This window comes from Pristiophorus japonicus, chromosome 1, assembly GCF_044704955.1.
Source record: "Pristiophorus japonicus isolate sPriJap1 chromosome 1, sPriJap1.hap1, whole genome shotgun sequence".
Classification (NCBI taxonomy): domain Eukaryota; kingdom Metazoa; phylum Chordata; class Chondrichthyes; family Pristiophoridae; genus Pristiophorus; species Pristiophorus japonicus.
In genome coordinates, this window is record NC_091977.1 from 249,386,523 (window position 1) to 249,398,730 (window position 12,208).

Genomic DNA, 12,208 nt, shown 5'->3' on the forward strand with positions numbered 1-12,208 from the left:
ATCTCTGTCCTGCTGAGCAGAGCTTGGAGAGGATGGTTACCACCACTATCTGCTCCTGCTCACTTGTGCTGTGAGACTTGCCCAGGGTCGACCCATTTCTCTAATTAATACACCCAATGAATGTGCCAGTCTCTGATGCCTGCAATGCTTGTAGCATGTGATGGTGCATCCTCAGAAGAAATAAGTTCCTCTGAGGAATCTTCTTACTCTGTCTGTCATTTCTCTGAAAATACTTGCGGAGAAACTCGACGGACGTTCCAGTCAGCTGTCTTTCATGCTTACCTGACTGCTGGGATTTTGGAGATGAATATTCTCCATGTACAGTAATTTGAACAAAAAGCCATTATTCTCTCCAGGACTGTTGTTTTTAGCAGGAATGATGCTCCTTCGTGTGCTTTGGGCATTTTGCCAAACCTTCTCAAGTCATCAAGGCGCTCATCACATAGAAGTTCATTTAAATTTTTAAATCTTGTTGACTATCCTCAAAATCAAAGTTTACACAGAAATCAACTGTGGAAGGTTAAGTTGATTGAATCCCAAATCAAGGGCGTTAAAATTTTAACAATTCATGAAAATTTAATTATTCTAATTCTATAACTCGTGGTTGCCGACTCAACTCTGTTTTACACTGCTTCTACAGCCACCAATAGATGATGTCAAATTCAGTACATAAGAACATAAGAACGTAAGAAATAGGAGCAGGAGTAGACCATTTGGCCCCTGGAGCCTGCTCCACCTTTCAATAAGATCATGGCTGAGCTGATCATCGACTCAGCTCCACTTTCCTGCCCGCTCCCCAGAACCCTTTACTCCCTTATCGCTCAAAAATCTGTCTATCTCCGCCTTAAATATATTCAAAGACCCAGGCTCCACAACCCTCTGGGGCAGAGAATTCCATAGATTTACAACCCTCAGAGAAGAAATTTCTCCTCATCTCAGTTTTAAAGTATTCTAAGACTATGGGCTAGATTTTACACTTTTGTGCAGATCACCTAAAAATGGGCTGTATTTCCAGAGTGGGTGGTAAAAATGGGTTTTCAGATCACCGGCTTGTCGCCCATTCTCAAAGCTCCTAGTTTCCATTTTTGAAATTGGGCATTACCGCAAGCGATATGAAATGGGCGGTAGCGTTAAATCTCCATGACCTTCTGCCGTAAAATGTCGCCGTCCTTAACATCGGCATGGCAATGCTCGATTCCCGCGATTCAGGAGGTCAAGGGTCATCATAACATGCGCAGAAGAGGAGACAGATTGAGGGAGCTGAGAGGGAGTGAAGAGGTGTGTGGGTGTGGTGTGGCTGCTTTGGGAGGAAGGAGTGTTTCGAATTTTAAGCAAATTGGGAAAAAAAAAATTAGCTGTTACCAGCCACATATTTGCTCGAATTTTTTGCCTAGAATGGAGAGGAGAAGGCGACGCAGCACGCTGTGGAGACTGACGCTGGCGAGAGCAGTGAACTGGGAGAGGTGCACATTGGAGGGCGTAAAAGACCGAGGAGGTTCTCGGACATTGTAAATGCCTCCCTCCTGCAGGAGGTCGAGTTACGCAGGGGTGATTTGACACAGGGAGGGCGTGGGAAGCCCACCCCAAAGGCCTACCAGAAGATATGGGCCGAAATAGCAGAAGTGGTCTCATCGGTGACCAGCGAGGTGCGTGAGGGCAACCAATGCCGCAAATGATGGAACGACCTTGTCGGATCCGCAAGAGTAGGTATTATATTGATTTACATGTACTTATGTATTTATACAATTTGATTTGTAAGAGTTATGAGTGACTATCAGCAGATGTGAGGACTTTCACTTTTACCGGGAATGTTTTACTCAAAGCCTGCGGTCACGGTGTACATCTTTAGATAAAGAATGATAATTATCGTAATAATCATGATTATATCTGTCGGTTATGTGTTGTATCAGTCTCTGTGGCAGTACCTAGCAACGATCTCATGCCATGTCGTCCTGTTATATTTATAGAAGAAGCTATCGACGACGAGGTCCATGCAGAGGCGAACAGGTGGGGGGCGACCAGTTCCCAGCGACATCACTGAGATGGTGGAGCGTGTGCTCACACTCGTGGGGAAGCACCCCCGGACGGCCATGCAAACATCTGCAGACCCTGAAGTGATGCGACGTGAGTAAAGTTTCCAACATCGCGTGATGCAAAGTCAATAGATGCCACACGCACTGATATCCGACCAATCATATACGATAGATGATTTCTAAAATTGTCCGATAAATAATGCTGGCCTAATGAAAATCATTGCAATGCAGAATGTGTTGATGGTCATGAAATGTAATGTCTGTGATGATTTTGATAGCGGTGGTGCTTTTGTCGTGCATATGTTGTGTGTAACGCTGAAGTCACCTTGTGACCCTAGCACCTCTTCTCCTCTAATAACCTCATTTGTGTTTTGCAGCTCAGCCAGCAGCGTGGCCCTAGGCAAGACCAGAGAGGCCAGAAAGTGGGGGTACGGGGCCGGACTCGCCGGACGATCCTACACCTGGTGCTGAGGAGCTCCGATTCTCGCCCGTCAATCCGCTGGGTATGTTCTCTACGGATGAGAGCGCGGACTTCAAAGAACCTGCATCGCCACGCTCCAGAAGCCATTCCACCCCAAGGCCATCTAGTGGTCCTCCGCTCATTCCCGCCTCCACTCTGGAGGTATAGGCCCCAAGCACCTCGCCACAAGGCATCCCATTTGTCCCCAGGATGGCGCCGACCCCGCGAAGGTTTCGTGGACGCAGAGGTCTTGAGGGGTGTGTGGGCATGGTTGAATAGTCAGCCTGATTGTCTGGGCCTAGGTCAGCATCCAGCCCCTCATCCTCCTCTTCTTCTCTCTCCTGAGGTGGACGATCAGTCGCTTCTGACAATTCTTATCCCCTCCTGATAGCTAGGTTGTACAGCATGGAACACACGACCATGAATTTAGCAACTTGCTCAGGGTTGTATTGTAGTTCCCCTCCTCTCCAGGCATCTAAAGCACTGCTTAAGCACAGTTATTGTTTTCTGGACCACATTGCGTGTGTCTCTGTGGCTCTGGTTGTACAGCTTCTTGGCTCGGTGTGCATGTCACGCAGGGGGGGTCATCAGCCAGGTGGCTAGGCCATATCGGTTGTCACCAAGCATCCAGTACTGTCCTTGTGGCTGACTCTTAAACATGTCAGAGACAGTGCTCTCATGCAAGATGCGAGCCTCATCGAAGCTGCCCGGACATTTAACATTCACTGCCATTATGATCTGGCCGTGGTCGACAACTAGTTGGACCTTCAGGGAGTGAAATCCTTTTCTGTTACGAAAAAGCTCTGGGTCTGAGAAGGTGCCCGCATGGCGATGTGAGTGCACTGTATTGCTCCCTGCACCCTGGGGAAATTAGCAATGCGGTAGAATGCTCCAACCCTGTCAGTCTGAGCCTCCGTGGTCATGGGAAAGCTGATAAAGTCCATCCTATGGACGTACAGGGCCTCCGTGACCTGTCTCATGGAGCGATGTGTGGCATGGTGAGACAGAGGGGAAATCTCAACCGCGGAGGCCCGAAAGGAACCAAACGTGTAGAAAGACAGTGCCGCGGTGACCTTGACCTCGACCGACACTGATGTTCTGATGGCAGGCTGCATAATGAGCTCACATATTTCATTGATCACCACCTTGTGGAAGCGCAGTCTCCGAAGGCAGGTGTGCTCGAACACGTCGAGGTAAGACCTCTTCTCCCTTTAAGTGTGGGGTGTGTATGGTCTGGACCTCCTCCTCATTCTGGCACGTCTTAAATTGGGCACATAATGATGTGCATTAGACAATGAGCCATTTGCACTCTGCAGCATCTGTGTATTAATCAATGCAGGTTGAGAAATGGCTGGCCCCATTGCAATGAAGATATAATAGCGATTGATCAAAAGCAATAATTTCCTCACTAAATACACCTACAGTAAACCCCAACAGTCCAGAGTCTGAAAAGATGTCTATTGAGATGGTCACTTCACCCGAGAAGAGTCAATCCAAACTCCCCTGAAGTTAAAGCAGCCTTTTGAATGAAGCGACCTGCGATTTTAAAAATGGCGCCCACACCGCTGTGATCCATTCAGAACAGTTCCACTTTTTCTGAGCGGTGTTTTGGGCGAGCGATATTGTGGGTGAGATGTGGGCGAGGTAGTGAAAGTGACGCTGGGCAATCTCCTGGGCATTAGTTTCGGCAAATGTGATCTTTAGGATAAAAAAAAGTGGGCGGTCGATATTATTGAATCTTGGCATTAATTACGTGCAGAAAGTAACATTGGCCGATATTATGGGCATTGGTTTCACCCATTCTGATGATTCCGCCCAAAAAAAGTGGGCGGGCGGTATTATTTTCTCCCGGCATTATGTACATGAGGAAAGTATCACTTGGCGATAAGTGTCCGAAAAAGGCCGTCAGTTTCCACTTTGTGGCTAAATGGGTGATATCTGGGAGTTATACCTCATTTCAGCGGAAAAGTGGGCGTTATGCATGCAAATAAAGTGTAAAATCTAGCCCTATGTCCCTTAGTTTTAGTTTCTCCTATAAGTGGAAATATCCTCTCTGCATCCACCTTGTCGAGCCCCCTCATTATCTTATATGTTTCGATAAGATCACCTCTCATTCTTCTGAACTCCAATGTGTACAGGCCCAACCTATCCTCATAAATCAACCTAGTGAACCTTCTCTGAACAGCCTCCAATGCAAGTATATCCTTCCTTAAATACGGAGACTGTGTTTGTCTCCTGTAAATGTCTTGTTGGGGCAGCAGAATACAAAGTATTCCAATAACTTTTCATTGGGTGTCACCAATTGGACATTAAAATGATGTTCAACAAAATTTGTGATATTCCAGCACTGGCAGTAGCAAAAGGCACTTAAGAGTCTTGAACTTCCCAAAATGCCTCGAGACCTGTAAATCAGATTATCTCACTATTGTTCAACAAGGCAGTTTTTCTTGTCCAATGTCTTGATGGGTAAACTCATCATTTAGTTAGTTAATAAAAGTTACATAATAGGTCCCAGGTTCAATTCCAGATCTGTGCTAAGTAAACTGGTCTTAAAAAACAACAGTGCTACACCACAATTTGTCACCACATCCTTAGGCTACGGAAGAAGGGGAAAAAAACTAGCGTCCCCACTTCTGAACACTACCCAGAAATACTATCTAGGTATGGCAGCCTGGTTAGGCAAAGAATCTGCCTAGGCTCACTACCCAGGCTGATATATGGAAAATGGCTACTTGGACAAAATATCAGGGTTGGTGTAATCCATGCAACCATACATTATAGCATGAATCACCACCTTCATAAAAGGAAGATTAAAGAGAGGAGATTCTCATATACCTGAGAAGGATGTCCAGACACCACCCACTGTACTCTGGCTTGGGTTTGATAATCAGCGATTGAAACTTTGCACAGACGTCGGAGAGATGAGAACATAGCTTCCTCTACCTTTCCAAGCCAATCTTCTACATTTCCTCTTGCCTTAAGTCCTTTTCCCAAACTGACCTGTAATACAGAAACAAAATGGCTATTTTAACTGAGCAATGATTATCAGCCAGAACTAGATGCGCTTTTCAAAGAAATTTTATATTCAAGCTCATTTCCAGCCAACAGATTTATTATGCCTTCTCACTCATTTTAAAGCACAGGTTCTTTTCAATAGGCTTTACTTATTTTTGATCTGATTTTTTTTTTAAAGTTACTTTGCAATTTTTCACTTTTCCATTTTCAAATCTCCCCATGGCATTCATTGCTCCCTTACAGAAGAGGGAAACCTACTTCCAATATAGCTCTGTAACGGATCGCCAAAAGGATCACACACATCCAAGAAACAGATTACCTCTGTTCATTCCTACAGGGCAATATGGATGAGGATGAAGACTCTACATGTGGTGAATCAAGGGCACAAACTCACACCCGACCACTCTGTGGCACAGCATGTCCTGTTATGAATAAAGCTTTAATGCACATTCATGAGCTTGTTAAAAGCCAATTAATGAAATGATAGGAATATAGGGCTCAATTTTGCCCAACCCCTTTTTTCGGCGCACTTACCTTAAATGCGCAAACTTTGCTTGATGGAAACGGCGGCGGAAAAAAGTCACCCCATCCTGGCCGTTCTTCGAGTCCCCGCAGTCCCAGCGTGGCGTGCATTATGAAGTGGGGGGCGGAGCAACAGGCCAGTGCTGAAAACAGTGCTGGTACCTGCGCGCATGCGCAGTGAAGTCTGCGCACATGCTCCTGCCCTCCCAGCATGTCCTGTGGGCTGTGAGCAGGACCCGATGCTCACAGCCGCTATCCCCAGCCAAAGAACATAAGAACATAAGAACATAAGAATTAGGAACAGGAGTAGGCCATCTAGCCTGCTCCGCCATTCAACAAGATCATGGCTGATCTGGCCGTGGACTCAGCTCCACTTACCCGCCCGCTCCCCATAACCCTTAATTCCCTTATTGGTTAAAAATCTATCTATCTGTGATTTGAATACATTCAATGAGCTAGTCTCAACTGCTTCCCTGGGCAGAGAATTTCACAGATTCACAACCCTCTGGGAGAAGAAATTCCTTCTCAACTCGGTTTTAAGTTGGCTTCCCCGTATTTTGAGGCTGTGCCCCCTTGTTCTAGTCTCCCCGACCAGTGGAAACAACCTCTCTGCCTCTATCTTGTCGATCCCTTTCATTATTTTAAATGTTTCTATAAGATCACCCCTCATCCTTCTGAACTCCAACGAGTAAAGACCCAGTCTACTCAATCTATCATCATAAGGTAACCCCCTCATCTCCGGAATCAGCCAAGTGAATCGTCTCTGTACCCTCTCCAAAGCTAGTATATCCTTCCTTAAGTAAGGTGACCAAAACTGCACGCAGTACTCCAGGTGCGGCCTCACCAATACCCTGTACAGTTGCAGCAGGACCTCCCTGCTTTTGTACTCCATCCCTCTCGCAATGAAGGCCAACATTCCATTTGCCTTCCTGATTACCTGCTGCACCTGCAAACTAACTTTTTGGGATTCATGCACAAGGACCCCCAGGTCCCTCTGCACCACAGCATGTTGTACTTTCTCCCCATTCAAATAATATTCCCTTTTACTGTTTTTTTTTCCAAGGTGGATGACCTCACATTTTCCGACATTGTATTCCATGTCAGGGACGCCCCGATTTCGCCGCACCCTAATGTTTTGGGGGGGGGGGGAAAAGAGTGTTTTGATTGGGGTGGGGGGGGAGGACTTTAAAAACAAAAACTTGATTCTGGCACAAATGTAGAACTTCTATTTTTTATTTGTTACTGATTGATTGCTTATTACTTTTTGTGGTTTGTTTAGTGTTTTGTCAGTCTTGGTGCAGGTCCTCAGCTTCCTTCTATTTTTTGTTTGTCATTGAATGCTTATTTTTGTGCTTTGTAAGTCTTGGTGCTTTAAATGTACTAACCTGCGCTGATTTCTTAACTGCCCACAAGGCCACATACGCTGACCGAAGTCGATTTGGAGTAAGTTTTAGCTGGCTAAAATGGCCAAAACTGGCCTAAGTGTCTGGGAATGACCCCTTTTGAAAAAATAATTGAACTAAAAAACATCGTACCTAACTGACTTATTCTGGAGCAAACTTTGGGGGGAAAATGGCATTTTTTAAACTTACGCCAGAAAAAACAACTTACTCCAAAAAAATTGATGCAAGTCATGGCCAAAATTGGGCCCATAGGGCCCAAATTTCCCCATGAGTTGCACCGTCTTTTTTTTGGTGTAACTTGATTTTTCTGGTCTATCTTTTTTTGCGCCAGTGTAAGTGAGTTAGTTAGGTTTTTGGTTAGGTCATTTTTTTTTTAAAGGGGCGTTCCCAGCCACTTACACCATTTATGTCAATTTGACCAGAAAAAAGTTGGACTAAACTAACTTAGGGCAGCGTATGTGTCCACTTTTGTCCGCACAGAAAGACCTTACAGTTAAGGAATCGGTGCAAGTAACTACATTTAAAGCACCACCAAGCACCAAACAAAGCACAACAAGTAATAAGTAATTAATTAACAAATAAAATAGAAGCAACCCTGCACCTAAAGCACCAAATTAATAAGCAATCAATAAATAAAAACATTTTTAAAAATAGAAGGAACCATGCACCTAAATAACATTTCAAGCACCACCAAGCACCAAACAAAGCACAAGCAGTAATAACCATTCAATAAAAACTTAAGAACTGAAGTAAATAATTAAATTAACAAAATTAACAAAGAGCTGAAGTAAATCCTACCTTCAGCCTGGGATAGGAGAGGGAGAACGCAGATGCCGCCCCACCGACTTTCAACCCTTTTTGGGCGGGAATTCTTTCCCTTTTTGCCCATTTTCTCTTTTTCCCTTTTTGTCCACTGACATCTTCAAAGAGCTTCACACATAAATTATTTGTAATACAACCTAACTGCATGTTGCTGGTTATTTATTGATACACAGGATGGAATGTAGATTAAGCACATGCCTATCCCTGTGTATGTGCTTTTTTAACATGACAAGACCACCACCCAACCAAACGAACGCAAAGCCAGCCCAGCATGGCAAGCAACGTCGCTACACATCCGACAAGCTATCCTTGGTCCAAACCATTAGATTGCAGCCAAAGACGACCAACCTCTCTCCCCCCGATCAAAACTCAGTCGCACCAACCTGTTTCTTGCAGCCCTCAGCAGCCGGCCTGCGGCAGGCCATTCGGCCTGGGATAGGGACTTGACGCGTTCTGCAGGCATCATCATCACTTTCATGGGACAGAGCTACTGCGCATGCACGACCGCTCTACTGTGCACGCGCGTAGCTGCCTGCACTGTTTTCGGCGCAGGGCAGTTGTTCCGCCCCCACTCCACGAGGAGTGCCGCGCCAGGACCCGGGACACACAGCAGAGCGGCCAGAATCGTGAGTAAGTTTGTCGGCGCCGTTTCCAGCGCACAAAGTCGGCGCATCTCGGGAGAGTGCGCCGAAAAAAGGGGTTGGGGAAATTTGGGTCCATAGGAACAGGAGTAGGCTATTGAGCCCCTCGGGCTTGTTCCGCCATTCAATGAACTCATGGCTGATCTGCGATCTAACTCCATATACCCACCTTTGGCCCATATTCCTTAATACTTTTGCTTAACAATTCTAAAATGTCCTCTACAGTGCCAGCTTTTACGATAAAAGCATCCTTACCTTTTCTCCATCAGGAGAGAGCATAGCCAATATATCATTAGTGTACACCTTCTCTGGTTCTCCCTCAGTTGTTTTCTCCTCACCCTGGGGAGCAAGTGCAAACTCCAGTCTTGAAATTGCATCAAAACACTTGCGCAGATGTGGCTGTACAGCCTGTGGGTTGCGTGTCTGAGCCAGAATCTCCAGCAGCTCATCATTAGATAGGAAGTAGAATCTAAGAGCCAGATTCAGACAGAGAGGATCAGATATTAAGTCTAGAACTTAATTTCAAAAGCCTATTTTGTAAAAGAGACACTTTTACAATGTCAAAAAAAGGAGGGCAGTTCACCTTGCAAAGAATAACATTTGTCAAGAGTTGCCTAGGTTTGTTTAATGGCAGTGTTTTAAAAGGTTATGCTTATTGAATCATATCAGGGTTTGCTAATGGGAAAAGACAAAACAATAACATTAATAATATTAATGGTTTACTATTCAACCAATAAAAGGTAAGTTCCGATTCAGTTTAAGATTTTATTATTTCAAAAGATTATCCTATTATTAGAAACCCATTTAAGAATCAAATAATCAAGAAGAACTACAAACATCCTTTTTTGCTCTTTCTCCATTTCAATTATATTTTAAAAATATTGGGAGTGAATTTCCACAGTGTAATATATGCACATAAGAACATAACATAAGAATTAGGAACAGGAGTAGGCCATATAGCCCCTCGAGCCTGCTCCGCCATTCAACAAGATCATGGCTGATCTGGCCGTGGACTCAGCTCCACTTACCCGCCCGCTCCCCATAACCCTTAATTCCCTTATTGGTTAAAAATCTATCTATCTGTGATTTGAATACATTCAATGAGCTAGCCTCAACTGCTTCCTTGGGCAGAGAATTCCACAGATTCACAACCCTCTGGGAGAAGAAATTCCTTCTCAACTCGGTTTTAAGTTGGCTCCCCCGTATTTTGAGGCTGTGCCCCCTTGTTCTAGTCTCCCCGACCAGTGGAAACAACCTCTCTGTCTCTATCTTGTCGATCCCTTTCAATATTTTAAATGTTTCTATAAGATCACCTCTCATCCTTCTGAACTCCAACGAGTAAAGACCCAGTCTACTCAATCTATCATCATAAGGTAACCCCCTCATCTCCGGAATCAGCCAAGTGAATCGTCTCTGTACCCTCTCCAAAGCTAGTATATCCTTCCTTAAGTAAGGTGACCAAAACTGCACGCAGTACTCCAGGTGCGGCCTCACCAATACCCTGTACATTTGCAGCAGGACCTCCCTGCTTTTGTACTCCATCCCTCTCGCAATGAAGGCCAACATTCCATTTGCCTTCCTGATTACCTGCTACACCTGCAAACTAACTTTTTGGGATTCATGCACAAGGACCCCCAGGTCCCTCTGCACCGCAGCATGTTGTAATTTCTCCCCATTCAAATAATATTCCATTTTACTGTATTTTTTCCAAGGTGGATGACCTCACATTTTCCGACATTGTATTCCATCTGCCAAACCTTAGCCCATTCGCTTAACCTATCTAAATCTCTTTGCAGCCTCTGTGTCCTCTACACAACCTGCTTTCCCACTAATCTTTGTGTCATCTGCAAATTTTGTGACACTACACTCTGTCCCCTCTTCCAGGTCATCTATGTATATTGTAAACAGTTGTGGTCCCAGCACCAATCCCTGTGGCACACCACTAACCACCGATTTCCAACCCGCAAAGGACCCATTTATCCCGACTCTGCTTTCTGTTAGCCAGCCAATACTCTATCCATGCTAATACATTTCCTCTGACTCCGCGTACCTTTATCTTCTGCAGTAACCTTTTGTGTGGCATCTTATCGAATGCCTTTTGGAAATCTAAATACACCACATCCATCGGTACACCTCTATCCACCATGCTCGTTATATCCTCAAAGAATTCCAGTAAATTAGTTAAACATGATTTCCCCTTCATGAATCCATGTTGCGTCTGCTTGATTGCACTATTCCTATCTAGATGTCCCACTATTTCTTCCTTAATGATAGCTTCAAGCATTTTCCCCACTACAGATGTTAAACTACCCAGCCTATAGTTACCTGCCTTTTGTCTGCCTCCTTTTTAAACAGAGGCATTACATTAGCTGCTTTCCAATCCGCTGGTACCCCCCGGGTCCAGAGAATTTTGGTAGATTATAACGAATGCATCTGCTATAACTTCCGACATCTCATTTAATAACCTGGGATGCATTTCATCAGGACCAGGGGACTTGTCTACCTTGAGTCCCATTAGCTTATCCAGCACTACCCCCCCCCCAGTGATAGTGATTATCTCAAGGTCCTCCCTTCCCACATTCTCGTGACCAGCAGTTTTTGGCATGGTTTTTGTGTCTTCCACTGTGAAGACCGAAGCAAAATAATTGTTTAAGGTCTCGGCCATTTCCACATTTCCCATTATTAAATCCCCCTTCTCATCTTCTAAGGGACCAACATTTACTTTAGTATGCTCATAGGTTTGTCGAGCTATGCCCCCGTGGGGATATAATTCTTTATTGTCGGACTGCTCCAAGCAGGTCCAGGCAGCGGATGGTTGAGGGGGTCGTTCAGCCCGACTGCCTTCCTCTCTTCCATGGCTACGTTCGCGCAAGGGTGTCCCTGAAGATGGAGCACGCGGTTTCTATCAGTACGCTCACGGCCTTCCACGAGAGGTGAGCAGCGGAGGAGCCACAGTGCATCATTACAGCAGGGAACAGAATTTTAATTTGATTTATTAAGGTTCTCTTAAAATTTATTTGTTAATGTGTGGCTTATCAGAACATAAGAAATAGGAGCAGGAGTAGGCCATTTGGCCCCTCGAGCCTGCTCCGCCATTCAATAAGATCATGGCTGATCTGATCTCAGCCTCAACTCCACTTCCCTGCCCGCTCCCCATAACCCTCAACTCCCTTTTCATTCAAAAATCTGTCCATCTCCACTTTAATTATATTCAATGACCCAGCCTCCACAGCTCTCTAGGATAGAGAATTCCAAAGATTCATGTCCCTCTGAGAAAAGAAATTCCTCCTCATTTCGTTTTTAAGTGGGCGA

General features: G+C 45.0%; 1 protein-coding gene across 2 annotated transcripts in view; it reads right to left on the minus strand.

Moving 5' to 3' along the window:
* dnah6 (dynein, axonemal, heavy chain 6) overlaps positions 1 to 12,208 on the minus strand; it is a 669,683-nt gene that overhangs the window by 462,561 nt on the left and 194,914 nt on the right. For both annotated transcript variants that reach the window (XM_070888374.1, XM_070888373.1), the window contains exons 23-24: positions 9,152 to 9,365; positions 5,329 to 5,493 (exon numbers count right to left, since the gene is read on the minus strand). In XM_070888374.1, coding sequence (XP_070744475.1) covers positions 5,329 to 5,493; positions 9,152 to 9,365 — 379 coding nt within the window. The remainder of the gene's footprint in view (positions 1 to 5,328; positions 5,494 to 9,151; positions 9,366 to 12,208) is intronic.